Source organism: Coffea arabica, chromosome 1e (assembly GCF_036785885.1).
Source record: "Coffea arabica cultivar ET-39 chromosome 1e, Coffea Arabica ET-39 HiFi, whole genome shotgun sequence".
NCBI lineage: Eukaryota > Viridiplantae > Streptophyta > Magnoliopsida > Gentianales > Rubiaceae > Coffea > Coffea arabica.
In genome coordinates this window covers 7,883,091-7,899,270 of record NC_092311.1, presented here as the reverse complement: position 1 = coordinate 7,899,270, position 16,180 = coordinate 7,883,091, and the positions used below count along the sequence as shown (strand labels likewise).

General features: G+C 35.6%; 1 protein-coding gene and 1 long non-coding RNA gene across 2 annotated transcripts; both read left to right on the top strand.

The window, feature by feature from the left end:
• The first annotated feature begins 271 nt into the window (after nt 1-271).
• LOC113710914 (zinc finger CCCH domain-containing protein 14-like) lies at nt 272-6,708 on the top strand. The gene is made up of 3 exons (XM_027234024.2): nt 272-574; nt 1,939-1,999; nt 5,685-6,708. The coding sequence occupies exons 1-3, from the start codon at nt 487-489 to the stop codon at nt 6,442-6,444; spliced, it is 909 nt and encodes a 302-aa protein (XP_027089825.1). The 5' UTR covers nt 272-486; the 3' UTR covers nt 6,445-6,708.
• Nucleotides 6,709-9,582: 2,874 nt separating this feature from the next.
• LOC113737315 (uncharacterized) lies at nt 9,583-10,911 on the top strand. The gene is made up of 3 exons (XR_011825120.1): nt 9,583-9,842; nt 9,953-9,997; nt 10,647-10,911. It is a non-coding gene; the product is annotated as an uncharacterized lncRNA (long non-coding RNA).
• Nucleotides 10,912-16,180: the final 5,269 nt, after the last annotated feature.

The window sequence follows — 16,180 nt, the reverse complement described above, 5'->3', positions numbered from 1 at the left end:
ATAGAGAGCTAATGGGTATACAGACCCAACTAAATGCCCAAAGAGGGACTTAAGCCCTCTCTGGTGGCCACTGAGCCATTGGCCCAGTGGTTAACGCAGGCATGATTCCTTGACCCTAAGTTCCCAAACCAAAGCATTGACGTAATTATTAAGGTACTACCCTATGGTAACAATTTATTACGGCACGTGAAAACACTCACTTACAATTACGTCACCCAGAATTTACTTTACTTTCCTTTCTCGATGTCCTTCTCTCTCACGCACAACACACACTAGACAGCTCTATAACTGCCAAAATCCACTGCTCCTTTACTTTTCCGTCACCGCTTTTTCTCTACCCCTCTCTCTCTCTCTCTATCCTCTTCTGCTTCGAACCCTAGGCAAAAAATTAGGGCTTTTTTCTGCTTGCGAATTTCAAGGGTTTTCCATTTGAGAATTCCTCGAAACAGTGAAATTCTTTGCTAAAAGGTTCGTTTTTGGAATATTATGGAGTTTGGAGGCGCTCGGAAAAGAGGAAGGCCCGACGGCGGCGCAGCCACCAACGGCAATGGCGGCATTAAGAAATCGAAACAAGGTTTGGTTGTTTCCTTGTTCTGTCTTCCTTAAACTTGTACTTTGCTTTGTATATATTATTGATTGTCGAATCTAGGTTTTATTTTTGGTTTCTTTTACTATCTACATGCATGTGTATGTGTGTTATATTTTTAAGCATGTCATTGTTTGTTTGAGATTTTTGTGGAATTGCAACAAAATCTCTGCGGTGTAAATCCTTGAAGTCGGTTTTTGGGAGTACATTTATATCGTCTTTGTTCCTAGGGTTTTTTTTTCCTTTTTTTTTTTTCTAACTTTTGTGTGTATTGCCTATTCGAGTTTTAGACTGTAGTCCGCGTCTTTATTTTTTCTCTCCTTTACCTTTTTCCTTAAAAAAATAAAGTTCCCCAATTAATGGTAAATTGGTTTGCTCTCCAAGAATAAGACTCTTTGCCATTTTGAAAGATTCAAGTCTTGGAATATTTGATAAGATTGATTGGGTTAATCTCTTTATTTCTGTTTCAGGAGTAAGAAAGCATGTAAAGTTTTATTCTTTTTACTATACGTTTTATTTTTTGGGGTTTTGTGTTGTCAGATACTTAGTATGAAAACAGGAAAGAATTTATCTGCAATTTTTGAGGAGTCCTGTTGTCAGAGTAAAGCAAATACCAAACAAACTTGGCATACATAAAACTCAGCAAACGTAATGGAAGAATTTTGCTTCAAATTTCTGATTAAAGGAAAACAATACAAGTTTTTGTGCCTATATGCTACTTTTTAGTTGAAGGAAAATAATATCCTCCATTATTTTGTGTGAGTTCTTTAGGGTGTTTGTTACTTGCTATGCATTGAAGTGAAAAAGCTAAGAAGAAAAAGAAATTCATGTTAAATAGGAGAATATAGATGTGTTTATGGCTGTACACTTCTCTCCCACTTTAGTTAAGCTTATATAAGAAAATATTGAGTGTGCTTGGATTGGCATTATTTGCAATACATTATTTGCATGCATCACATGCGCATTTTTCAATCAATATATTATTATTTTGATTACATTTCATTAAGAATTTGGAATGCAGAATACTAGTTTTTCTCTTTGCCTTCAAAGTGAACATGGAAATGATGTTCAAGTAAACTTAATAATTTAAGTCTTAAGGTTCAAGTCGATGTGTAAAAGGATCCTTCAAGAATATTGAAAGGGCCTGTTTGAAACATAAGAAGCATAATCTAATTATCAATGGTTTTTTACATTATCTAATTAATTATGTACATCTTTACTATGAATAATGCAAGTACGGTGTAGTTATGATGACAAGAAATGTTATTCAGAGTTTGAGCTATATCGCAAAATTTTAAGATTAATAACTCATTGGAAGTTTAACTTTGAAAAACGATAATTTGCTGTAACAGAAACGGAGTCCTTTTCATCCGGTATAGGAAGCAAATCGAAGCCATGCACAAAGTTTTTCAGGTTCTAATCTTAACTCACTTAAACTAAATATTAAAATGCAGTATTATGTTTGCTGGTGTGTATAAGCTGCAAGCCCAAGAATTATGCATACTGTCACTAAGTTAAATTTTGGTGTTTGACTAATGAATTGGGTATTTGAAGTTTTGATACAGGAATACTTGTTTAACCTATATCGATCTGTGAGTGGAATTGGCTGGGTAACGAGTAATTTGAACTAGCCACTTGCTCGGTTATATAACTCAAAAGTTGATCAGTTGATGAACTATGTCTGCCGTCTCCCACATAACTAAGTTGATTATTGTCGAACTCTCCTTGGAAAATGCAGAGTTTATGCAATGGAATTTGGCTAAGCGATTGACACTAAATATGGATACAGGTCACCGTTTTTATAACAAGTCAATAGCCATTAGAGAATGAGTATGGTGTTTGGTTGGTAAATGAATTACCAGCCATCTATTCAACTTGGTAACAGCTATTGAGTGTGACATCTTAATCATTCTGATGCTGGAAAATGCAGAGTATGCAGTGGAATTTGGCTAAGCGATCGACACTAAATTTGGATACAGGTCACTGGTTTTATAATAAGCCAATAGCCATTAGTGAATGAGAATGGTGCTGGGTTTGTAAATGAATAACCAGCCATCTATTCAACTTGGTAACAGCTATCGAGTGTGACATATTAATCATTCTGATGCTGTCATTATTTTGCATTGTTTCCTTTGTTGCTGCTACTTTAGGGGTAGAGCTATTTGGCTAGGAATTTCTGTGGATTTTGCTGCTTTTTGTCATTTTTGTTTTAAGTTTTGAATAGGCCGGCTTCCTACATGTTTTGCTATAAATCTTGATTCAGATGTGCACAGATTGGTTGGTTTGCATGATGCAAATGCTACTTTTTTTTTTTTTTATGTAAGATAGGGTATGTATAGGCCTAGTTGGACCTTGCAATGGTTATGGCCTTTTTAAGCCTTAGAGCAGCGAGTGGTAACTTATTGGACAATTATGTTCTGGTAGCTCACTTAAATTGGCTTATTGTATATTGTTTTCCAACTAGTACTTTCATGTAGATTTGGGGCAAGTTGATTTACATGTATTTTCTCTTTCTCCTCTTTTTCCTTGTCCACCTCCTGCCCTCTTTTGTATCTGTTAAGAAGTTTTTTCTTTTTCCTGTCAAGATGATGATTTGGACTGATGCTTTACCTCTTTCTCTATATGGTACTTGTGATAAGAATGAATTTTTGAGCACATACTGAGTAAAACATCATATCTTGCTTTGCTATTTGGAGAGATATTATATGTAAATTTGGGCAGACCTTTGATGTTTGACTGTCTTTGGAAGATTTACTTCAATGGAACTGTGTTGTTTGATCAAGTCAATATTTACAGGCTGGATTTTGTGCTTGCTTTGATGTGCTGAGACTTGAGCTTGTCTTCCTTTAGTGGGAAACTTGAATGCTTTATGATGTCAAAGTGTCTATATCCCATTGTCTACATATTCATTGAATCTTTGTGTACCTGGAATCATGACTTTGTAATTTACTCACAAAGAAACTTTAGCTTGCTCTTTGACAAAATTAGCTTGTAGAAATCTGAAGTTCGAATATGGCTTTCTCATTAGCATGCATCACATTAAACTCATCCCAGGCATTTGAAAATCATATGTGGTGTAGGACACATGGAGATTGGCCAATATCTCACTACCGTATTAATTTTCTTCCAAATAATTGAAAGACAATGGGACTTCAATGGATTAATTTGCAACAAGTGCTTTTTTTTCCTCCTTTCAGCATGCTAAATGTGGTTTGGTATGGCAGGTTGTCCTACAAGTTCTGGTTCTTGATTGTATTTATGCTCATTTTAGAGGTACAGACTGACAGAGAAGACACAGGAAGATTTGGAGGGTTCAGGTTGGGGATTATAGACAGGAGATCAAAGAGACCTTGTGAAAAATCATTTGCTGGTGTTAGTGTTACTGAATATGACTCAGTGGCAGCTGCTGAGCAGTTGGACTGAGAAATCATGTGGAGGTTGGGAGATTGACTGAGAGTAATTGAAGAGCGGATAGAATTCCCAGTCTTTTTTCCCTTTTTTTTTCTGTGGTTGGTTTGGTCCGGGGGTGCTCTAAAGAGGTGAATGGGAAAATAGATTTAGGTTTTGGGTCTGATCGCATGAAGATAATAGATGTCTATGTGTTTAAAGATGATGTATATTAGGTTAATAGTACCTGAAGTGCATATAATAACTCATTCATGATGTTTGATCAATTTTTACAAGGCAACTTTTATTTTCTTTTTGGCTCCCTCAACCCCTGGTTTTGTCTGGCATCCTGCTGCTTTTCAGCAGTTTGATAGTAGAACCAGGAAATTCTTTTCTTTGGACAAGAAGTGAATTAAAGAGCATATTATCCTAGATGAGGCCGTATCTGTGTTAGGGATCTGGAACAGGTTTTCAAACTGTAAAGCGGATTATAGATCTGGGTCCTTTTGTTCTAGCTTTTCCACTCTCAAGTTGCTATTTATTCTTTGTCTGTCCAGATTTCTGTGTCATTGCTGAGAATTTGATTGCCTATCGTGCTTATTCATCTCGTTTATTGGTTGCAACGAGAATGTCATTTCAAACTTAATATGGGAGCTTTTATTCTCCTGGAAAGCAATTGGCCTCTTACTAGCTTGCATATATTTTATGCTCGATTGTTCATTTCTTTTGCGATTAATATGTTATTTTTGGATGCATATTAACATGTATGCCGTTGGTAAATCATTCAATGACTTATCTTATGGTGAATGGGTCCTGTTACCAATCTAATGTTTAGTTTGACAAATGGAATTGTGATTTTCAGATTTTGTTATCCCTCACTGTAATCCAGTGTACTAGAAAGTTGTGTATATTATCCTGCTAGGTAGTTCGTGTTTTCTTCTAATTGGCAATTGCCTAAACTTCTTTGCTCGTTAGTGGCATTTGATGTAATTTTGAGAGATTGCTTGTTGGGTAGCATTTGTAAGAGGTCTCACTTTGCACGGTGTCTTATGAGAACTTTTGTCCTTGTAATTTTGAGCCCTCATTCATGTATTTGGTCACCTTTTTTCTTTTGTAGGTCCTTTTGGCCAAAGTGTCTACACCATCAATTATGCTGTGGTTAAATTTGTTTTTCCATACTTGCTGTTATCATAGATTGCCTACTTGCTTTCACTGTGTGCCAAGACATTAAGGAAGTTGTTGCACATCTAGATGTCATGTATTGGAATAGTTGCTCTCTTTTAACTTCAGGAGCCTAATGGATGGCTGTTTGACCTACTTGTTACCTCGATTTTGTATTTTGTTTACTTGTTTCCTCGATTTTGTATTTCATTTTACTTGTGAAGATATAATATTGTATCTACACACACATTGTTGAGTTTGGAACCTCCTGTGGATTTCGGGTACAACAATTTACCCTATCAATTATCCTGTACTGTAATTGAACTCTTTTGTAGTCTTGATATGGGAAAGTGCAGGAGCTGGTTGTGTATAGTGGAAATAGCAAGATCATAAATTTCATCTACCTATTTTCATCCCTAAGCTCACTTGCATTTATTTATATACAAATCCAGTTTATGGCTCTGGCATCACGTGACTGTCCAAGTATCACTTTTGCTAGATGGAAAATATGTATCATTTCTCTAATTCTTTCCTTTGAAATCGTATGCAGCACCTCAGGGTGTCAATTTGGTGAAGGATGCCACTTCTTGCATTACGTACCTGGTGGCATTAAAGCTGTGACACAAATCCTTGGCAGCAATCCAGCTCTTCCAGCAGCTTCCAGAAATCCTGTGGTCCCGCCATCATTTCCAGATGGATCATCTCCTCCAGCTGTTAAAACTCGTCTCTGCAACAAATACAACACAGCTGAAGGGTGTAAATTTGGAGATAAATGCCATTTTGCCCATGGTGCATGGGAGCTTGGCAAGCCTACTGCTCCTGTACATGAAGATCCTCGTGCTACAGGACCACTCCCTGGTAGGTTTGGTGGCAGAATGGAGTCAACCCCTCCGGACTTTGGAGCTGCAGGGAGCTTTGGAGCCTCTGCTACAGCTAAGATAAGTGTGGATGCTTCTCTTGCTGGAGCAATTATTGGGAAAGGTGGTGTGAATTCAAAACACATTTGTCGCACTACAGGGGCAAAACTTGCCATAAGGGACCACGATTCAGACCCTAACTCAAAGAACATTGAGCTGGAGGGTACATTCGATCAGATAAAGCTGGCAACTCAGATGGTGCGCGAGCTTATTGCCAATGTAAGTTCAGCTGCACGGCCTCCTCTGAAAAACCATGGGGGTCCTAAAGGCTCAGCTGCTGCTAGCAACTTCAAAACCAAACTCTGTGAGAACTTTGCCAAGGGATCTTGTACTTTTGGGGATAGGTGTCACTTTGCACATGGAGAAGAAGAATTGCGATCATCTGGGATATGAATATAAATTCTGTAATTCCCCCCCCTGCCAGCCTTTGGGGGCAATCTTGCTATCATGGGGACGAAGATGTTGCTTCCTAGCTTTGAGTTTTGTGTATTCAGATTTAGATGATATGAGAGTTACTCTGGCTTTTTGACTTCTTCTAGTTTAGACATTTTTCGTAACTTTTTGTCTGGTTTCATGGTTGCATATTGTCATGGTTTCTGAACCTTTAGTAGTGCATATTATGGAGTAATTCACCTGTTAAATTCTCCAGTTTTTATCTTCCTGGTGACCAGTGGTTTGTTTTCCTCTTTTTTTTGTTGGGTTTTTTATTTTTATTAAACTTGCTTCATTATCCTTTTATCATTCTTTATTGCCCTTTTTAATTGCGAGACAATTCCAATTATCTCCGTTATATTCCAAGAAAAGTTATAAATTCACTAAATACTACCTCGTCTTATGTAGGCCTTTTTTTTATTTTAATACCCCTTCTTATAATTTTTGCACTGCGACCTCTCGAACAAACTTCATCTATTGTGTTTGTGTATTGTTACATTTACCACTTAGTTCAATATCCGGTTGACAAATACAACTCTTTTAAAGGAGAGGATGGTTCTGTCTTTATAATTGTTGCCCGGGAAAATGATTATCAACCTCATCTTCCTTTTTGCTGACAGCGCCACAAGAATCTATGGTAAAAACAACGTAGCTGGCAACCAGCCCAACAAATGAAATCAAGAAATTGAAAATGCGTAGGGGACGTTTACGCTATACCATTACAAGTGTATTCTACGAGCAATTATTTTATGGGTTAATCACAAGATGTACCCCTAAGGTTTGGTGTATTTTGCAATTTATCCTCTAACATTTTATTTTTCTCATTTTATTCCTTGGCTCGTGGTCAAAGCAAACATTTAGTATGCTGATAGTTGACATTAAAAGGACAATGCTATCTCTGAAAAAATAATGAACAAACATTATACTACATAATTTCTCTTTCTTTGCATAAAGTTCCGAGTTTATTCATTTGAAATAATCACATGCATGATGATTCTAGATAATTTTTTTCATAATTCAAATTATTTTCTAAAAATACAAAAAAAATAATAAGTCTATCGTAAAAATCAAACCTTATAATCTAAATACACAAGAAATCTCCTTCAAGAACTTTTCGGTGTCCAAGGTCATCTCTAGGGTGCTATTTTACCACATTCACAGGTTTTTTGGATTGGTTCTTCCAAATGGTGACATGAACAATATCTAGAGGAAGTGCAACGACTTAAATTTGAAGAAATTTGAGACATTTTTTTTGTTTTAGTTATAAATGCTCTTTATAGAACATGAAGAGTGCCATTTTCATCAAAACCTTTAACAATTAAAGTGAGGGATATTTTTGTTAATTGCAATGTTTTAATTGGTCAGTTGCTGAGGTGGACTGTTGGAGGGGATAAAGTGAGAAAAATAAAATGTTAGGGGATAAATTGCAAAACACACAAACCTTAGTGGGACTTCTTGTGATTACCCTTATTTTATAGTGATTTGTGATTATCCTTATTTTATAGTGATTGATAGTATTGAGCTATATTTTAAATATGTGGGTAAATTTAATTGTTAAGAATTAATTCCAAAAAAAAAAGAAAAAGAAAAGAAAAAATTTGATTTTATTCATTTAATCATATTCACCTTTTGGGTTATGGCCGAAAGATAGGACTACCAGCGGGGTTGAACCAATTTGAATTCATCCTACTCGACTCGAGAAAAAGTCCAATAAGCCTAACATTTTATTGAGCCAAGTTGAGTTTGGGTTTAAATATTAAGACCGAATTAAATGTGAGCCAAGTTTGGACCTTATTAGACACAAATTCAATATAAGCCCGGTCCTCTAATTTGTATCTATATATATAATTGTATATAATATATTCATATTTTGATATATATATAACTATACATCTAAATATATAATATTAATAATTTATATTAATCTATATAAGAAATATTAAATATAAATTCAAAATATTGGGAACATAAGCATCGATCCAAAGTCTTGATTTTTCTCATGTCTTCTGTGGCTTCTCTCTCTCTCTCTCTTTCTCCCCTCACCGTCACCGACAACTGCTGCTTTATCACCTAAAGAATTATATTGGTTGGTGCATGTATTAATTAACAATCCTTAGAACTATAGAGCGAAATCTCGTAGTCGGTAGACGTGGAGAATAAGAAGTCAATATGGGCGAAAAATCTCTTAGTGGAATATGGAAAATATCTTATTCTCCATAGTTGCTTAGCTCGGCCATTGATATTGATATTTCGCCCCACTTCCCATAAAACCTGAATTCCACATTCTATGTTCTTCGCGAAAGTGATAGGATTAATTGACAAGAATAGTCATATAGAGAACTGTAGAGGACAATTAGGAACTCAAAGGGGTTATTGATGTTAAATTAGTTTTAGAACTTAATGGTTATAGTAAATATATTGAGGAAATTAAGGAACAATAAGTGAGTTTGAATTAATCCAAATTAGGTTCACAGTTCAAATATCTTGTGAGTCAAATATGAATTTCATATTTATCAACTCGAAACTCATAGTGTAAAACTCGAAAATATTACTAATTATATGAATTGAATCTGAACTTATTAAAACTCGAACGGGATGGCCAAATTGACAGGTCTGTCGGAAGAGAGCTTTATTGCTCCCATGCAATCTTGACCACCTACTTCAAATACAGACTATACAGTGCAACTATGATGGGGGCTCATTAACGGTTTAGATCTCATGGGAGCACTAGAGTTCCACTACCATGCAATAATAAGACAAAGTGCAACTTTTACAACCTACCAATGAACTGATTTTCTATGTACACTTTGGCATTTGGAATTTTTAAGATGATAAAAAAAAAAAGGAATATGAAAGACAAATAGTACTACTATTTGCTAGCCAGGGGAACAAGTAAAAGATAGTTTGGTGTTAAGAATATGGAGTGATTTGCTACCTTTGAATTTGATACATTTAGCAGTATCATAAATGGTGAATGACAATTGACATATGGATATGATAATTCCTATTTGTCATTTTTTTTATTTTAGAAGTTTGTGGAAGCTGAATCTGATTTATCATGATGGAAAAATCATGTTAATCAAGTAAAATTGGGTTCGTTATCATTCACCAAATGTGAGAAGTTGCTCAGCTCAAAAAAGATATTGTATTTTTGAGTTCAAAAGAGCAAAGACATTTGTTTTGAAATTTGAACCATGGAAGCAAACCAAGAGAGAAGTGAGGTGACAAACTGTAGACTCAATCCAACAACGCGGACGTAAATTGATGTTAGTGAAAGCAGAAGCAATCCTGTTGGTCCATCTTCTGCATCCACAAGAAGGAGAGCAACACCTCCATTTTTGGAGAAGGTTTATGATATGGTAAGGAAACCTGAAACTGGTTCCATCATATCTTCGAATTCCACAGGCAACAGTTTCATTGTATGGGATTGCCACAAATTTGTTGCTGAGATTCTTGGAAAATATTTCAGGCACAACAATTTCTCAAGCTTCATTTGTCAACTCAAAACACATATGTGAGCATCCCTGAACTGATATTTCTTACTGTTTCCTTTCGTTTTCTCATTTTCGTTTACTCTTCTTTAACGAGTTAATAATCTTTTGCCTTGTGTACGTGATTTTCTGGACCGATCTTTTCTGAAGTAGCAATTGGTAGTGTTATATTAAGAGTTCTCTCTCCTTATATGCACTTCAAAGTTGCCTATTTGAAGCAACAAATCTAGAATACCAAATGAATTGCCTACAAATATTAATGTAATGTTTTGGAGGCATCATTTTTTGCATCTTCTGTGCAATCTGCTCTCACTAAATGGTCTAGTATCTTGGTTCTTTCTTTTTCAGTTTGTTTTTGCTTAGTGATACGAGACACTAACACAGTATTCTTGGAATTGAGTTTCTGATATTAGAAAGATTAAGAGATAGCTGATTGGTTCTGTTTTAACATTCTTGGGGTTTAAAAAGATCAATTAGGATAGGTTGGAGTACCAGAATGAATGGTTCCAAAAAGGGAAGAGAGTTGGTTAAAGAAGATTATAAGAAGATATCAAGGAACTCAAAACATGTATCATCCTAGGACAACAGAATTTAATTCATGCAGGGGATTTGAATTTGTGGGAAAAGCAGAAGAAATTGAAAAATTTAATGCGTGAACATGATGCATTGAAGGTGGAAATGATGAATTTGAAAGAGATGCAAGAAACTTTAGAGAGTGAAATGCTAGTCCTTCAGAAACATGCTGAGAGTATTATATTCAAGCAACAAAAAGCGCGAAAGTATATGTTCAAAGAAGTTATTATGGCCAAAAACGACCTACAGAGCACTGATGCTATAAAGGAACAAGGATCAGATGGACAAAAATGCACTGAGAGCTTGGAAGGGCACTTGTATGAAGGTGAAACATCACATAAGAGCTCGGGAAAGTCTCCAAGGGTAGAATTAGGTATGGAAAAGGCACTGTCAAATATTGACTTAGGCACTCTGACTCACAAAAAGGAAAAATGTACGATTTCCTGATCTCACTATTGCAGATTATTCGTTGCTGAAGAAGCAGCTAATGGATGATCTGAACTTTGAGAATGTGCCTGAGGAGGAAAGAGCAAAGCTTCAGGAAAATCATGTCATTGCTTTGGAAGATTTGATTGAAGGATCTGCAGATTGGGCTGAGTTTGTGAAAGGCCTGGGCAAGAAAGCAAGGAGTTTAAGAGTTCATTAAAATGGTATTACCTAGAAAAAATATCCTGTTATTTCTTTTTCTCAAATGTGAACACTAATATCTCTAAATCACTTTTATCTGCTAATTTGTGTCAGGCGAATAATCTTGAAGGTTCATTGGATTGCCAAAACATCTCGTGCAAAACTAGTTCGGGATCAATTTAATTCCTTTACGGACACCAGATTATGTTCAGCTTTTATTTTGTCTCCTTTTCTTTATTTCTCCTTTCTTGTATTTCTTTCCTCATCTGAACATTTGAACTGATGCACCACTGAATTTGTATTTCTCAAGACCTACTTTAGTTTTAAAGTAACGATGCCTTGATCAGTTGAAGCTACATTTGTTTCCAGCTCATTTTGAATGCCTTATAACTGCAGAGCTTTGAATCTATGGATCAAACTTCTTTTTATTTATCTGTTTGGATTCTATTGACCATAGCAGTACTGATAACTTGAATACCAGAATTTCAATTGCTAAAAGCTAGTATTGTGTTATATACAACTATGTATCAATCAATTATAGTTGCATTGCACTTTTTCTTTGAACCAAACAAAGTATGATTGTAAGTTTCTTTCTATCCTGATCAGTCTATCTCTTATAATGTTGCAAAAGCTCCCTTTTTTCAGAGAAAATGTTCCCAAGTAATGGTCTGTACCCTACTGCAATAAACATTCTAAACTAAGCTGACCAGGGTAGAGAGTCAAACGCTTTTGATGAATTACATGGACCAACAATATCAGTTTGAACTGGAGAGGGTTGCTTGTAAAATTATACATGAATTTGTACCTTGTTTAAAAAATATTGTTAAATTTCAGAGCTTTTTCTATCACAGTACCAGAAAATAATCTCATCCACAAATCATAGAAGTTGTACTCATCTCTCTCTCTCTCTCTCTCTCTCTCTCTCTCTCCATTTCTTCATACTACATTTGGATATCAATAAGATAACCAAAAAATCCATAAAATTTATGTAATGGCCAATACCATTCCAATTTAACTCGTCCAATATCATTCCAATCTCCACTTGTTTTTTTAATATATAATTTTATTATTCAGCCCCCAAATCTAAGCATCTTTAATCTGGTATGTTCGCCATCAAGATACTAAAATGACCCAATAAGGGATTAGGTAGGCCTTGGCACAAAAGATGTCAACATCAAAATCACTTGCTTGTTTTCTATTGATACTTGGAATGGCAAGAAAACTATACAAGTTAATTGTTGATCTAGGAAAGCCTAGAGCACACCATTTGGGCATCTTTCTCTGTTAACAACCCATATGATTTCCAAGAGGAATCATCTTTTATGTTTGGGAAACATAGTATCAGTATTATTCCTGCTAATTTATGTTTGGGAAATATAGTAAATTGACGTTTGTGATTTCATCACAAAGGTGTATAACTTTCTTGATTATTTTTTACTTAAGAACAGCCACTGTAAGTAGGGGAAATTTGTTGTGCCCATTTGAACTTCTCCAAATAGAAATACTCTGGCTGAGTCTTCCTACTACCCCAAAGGAGTTGAACCAACTAATCAACGAACAATGGAAGAATGCGGTGGAGGAATAGTAGGTAATGGTGGAAATGTTAGGCCATCATCACTACCCTCTGCGGAAGCCTCAGAGAAGATGGAATTTGTGAAGAGCGTATGTGGTTCTTCTCCACCCCCCTTATTGACAAAGACCTTCAAGATGATAGATGATCCGTAAATAAACAACATGATATCCTAGAATTCTGAATGTACCAGCTTAATAGTCTGGGACCATCTCAAGTTTGCTGCGGAGGTTCTACCTATAACATTTTATGCATAGAAATTTTTCGAGCTTCATTTACCAACTTAATAACTGTGTGAGTTTACTCATTTCTTGATTTTTGCACACCCTTGAGCACATAGTTTTCACAATATGCACATGCCATATTATAACTAACCTTGGATGATCACGATTTTAGTCAATGCAAGGATTTGACAAGTCTATCATAACTCATAAACCATGGTGAAGGCCTTTTTGTTGTACTCATTTGAGGTTTGGTTTCCAAAGAAATAGACATGGTTTCTTTTCTGATTTTGCTTTCTCCTTTGCGTCTTATTTGGCTTCATTTTGTGTCTAAACCTTGCAGGGGTTCAGGAAGATAGGACTCAGTCAATATGAATACCAGAATAAATGCTTTTAGGCAGGGCATGAACATTTGCTTATGAAGATTACCAGGCGGAATGATGAACTTCCAACAACTAAAAACAACAAGGACTGAAGAATCAATACTTAACAGCTGAGAGGTCTAAAATGGAGGAAAAACTGGAAAATTTTCAGGATAAAATCAATTCATTGAAGATAGAAATGGCAAAACTAAACTGTCACGTGGGGCAGTCTGAGAGTCGCATAGCCACCTTGAAACAAAATGTCAAGAAAATGGAGAGTAAGTCAAAAGAGTTGATTGTGTTCTCAGCCCGAATATTAGGCCTCTCCTTAGTTAACAAGATAATTCAGCGCATGGAGGTAGAACAAGAACCTGAGAGCCATTAGAAAATGAAGAAGAAAATTGATTGCACCAAAAGCTCCGAAAGCATAGCTAAGTCCATAAATGAGGAGTCAATCGCAAGGATCAAGACGATCAGAAGGCAAATGCTTCAGTCAAGACATCAAAAGAAACTGATGTCTAGAAACTGTGGAAGGAGTTCATGAAAGATGATTTAGTCAGTGAGAATGAATCAGAGCAAGTGCTATCCAGTATCCAAACAACAACTCAAGATTGATAGGGCTTTAGCCTTTCAATGACTTGATGGGATCCAAAATTGTGCATTCAAAGGAACCTTACATGGATGTGGAGGATCAAATTATTTTTGAACAGTGGATAACAATCATTACTATAATTCTCACCTAATTTTTCATCTATTCTGGTGCACAATGACTTATTATTTTTCCTGTTGCTCAATTGGTAAACACAGCCACGTGAGCTTGAGGTCCCTAATTCAATTCTCAAGCCATTCTCCCTTCCCCGATATAAGGTTTAGAGTCTTCTCTTGAATTAAAAAAAAAAAAGAATTGAGGTAAGATAAGCCTAGGAATCGTTTCCCATTTTCCCTGCCCCTAATTGCCTAAACCAATAACCAGGAAAAGAAAAAATGCGTTTAACCATGGCCTCAACAAACAAATAGTGATAAGAAAAGAAAAATTGCTTAGGCATCGTTTGGATTGAAGAGTGGAAGGGACAGGCAAATACATGAGTAGGAGGGATTTGGTCGTTTGCATTTAATTGTAATTCTTGAGGAGGGGACGAAAGGTTAGAAAGGAAATGCTCTAACTATTTTGTCTTAAATTTAATTTTCATCAAAAAATGTATGAGTGTACATAAATGAGACACACTTGCAATTAAATTTCTTTTACTACCTAATTCATATACAATATTTTACTTTCCCTCCCCAGTCAGTACATTATATGTATTTTAATTACTTTCATATCTCCAATGTATGTGACCTCAAATCTTTCTCTACCAACAAATGAGATCTCGTGGGTAGCAAAGCAACATTGGCAAGATTTGCTAAACTGGGGAGGTTGATAATCAAGTGGCATCCTTAGACTGTCGATCCTTCTATTATATGGTTTTGAGTAAAGAACCGAGGATTGTGATGAGTTAGCAAACTAAGCTTTCACTAAGTTAGCAATAATACGTTGCAATTGTTACATCATAAAGGAAGCAATAGACATTGGCAGTTCATCTTCTTGAGATGAGGGTTTATGGGGACTTTCCTTGATGTCCTTGCAGTTATCTTTCTTGGTGCCTAAATCTAAAGTTTTGCTGTCAGACTCTACATCACTGAGAATCTTTAAATTACTCTTCTATGATACTTTTCAAATTGTCGATCACCTTTAACATCTCTAAAACTTACTCCTCCAATTGCCAAGCATTAGTTCGCATAGATGGCATGATGTCCCAGCAAATATTTTGTTGTGGTAAGAAGAGAGGACCACTTTCTCAAAAGATTGGCTATTTTGTTAGGAGATCCCTCCAAGATTGCGGACTTTCTTTCAATTGCAAATGAAATTTCACTTGTTCGGCTATTTTGGCAGCGAGTACATTAATGTCATAGGACCAGCATACGGATCGTCCCCAATGATCAAGTTCCTTTGAGCAAACAAGTTTTCTTGAATGGCAATGATGCTTTTTGAAGGAAAAGAGATGGACTGTTTTGGTCCGATTAGGCATGCCATAAATTGTTCTGACAAATTTCAAGTGTGTAGAAGTGTAGGAACAAATTAACAAAGAAACATAGACATTAATTTCGAATTTGATGGGCACACTAATCTGTTTGATCTTTTACAAAAGATGAATAATAAAACTTCCTTGATTCTTACTCCCTTCTAATGGAGATTTAGGCACAAAAATAGACAACAAATCTACCTCAATAATGCCCAAAAGCTTGTAAGAAAAACACTTGAGTGTATATCTCGAGAAAGAATGCCTCAAGATCCACGGGAGTCGTAGCAGATCTTGAGGAAGAACATTTCATGATTATGGGTTTGAGGGCTTGAAAAACTCCAAGAAATTTTGAAGAATTCTTGCCGCCTATGTCTATCTGTTATATATATATATGTGTGTGTATTTTATTTAGAGCAAGAATACCCTATATCTATGGAAAGCTTGTGTATCCTAACTTCCAGTGGGTTATTTGTGATTCAAGATTTCCATCAGCAAATACAAGGCAATCAAGTTAACCCTTTAACATGGCTCAAAATGTCCAGCTAGAGTGATTGATATTAATTCTAACTTTCACTTTAGGCCAAATTTAATTAAATCAATAACTTGTTTTTGTAAATAAATGGACTTTAATTTGGATAACCCATTTAATTATTTAACCAATAAAATAAATTTTAATTATTTTTGTTCACGAATTAAATTTCAAATTTTCGATAACATCTTCCAAGTTGGTCATGTATCTCATGCAATCTCTTTTGTTTTTCTTTTTTTCTTGAAAACCTTAAGCAAATGAATG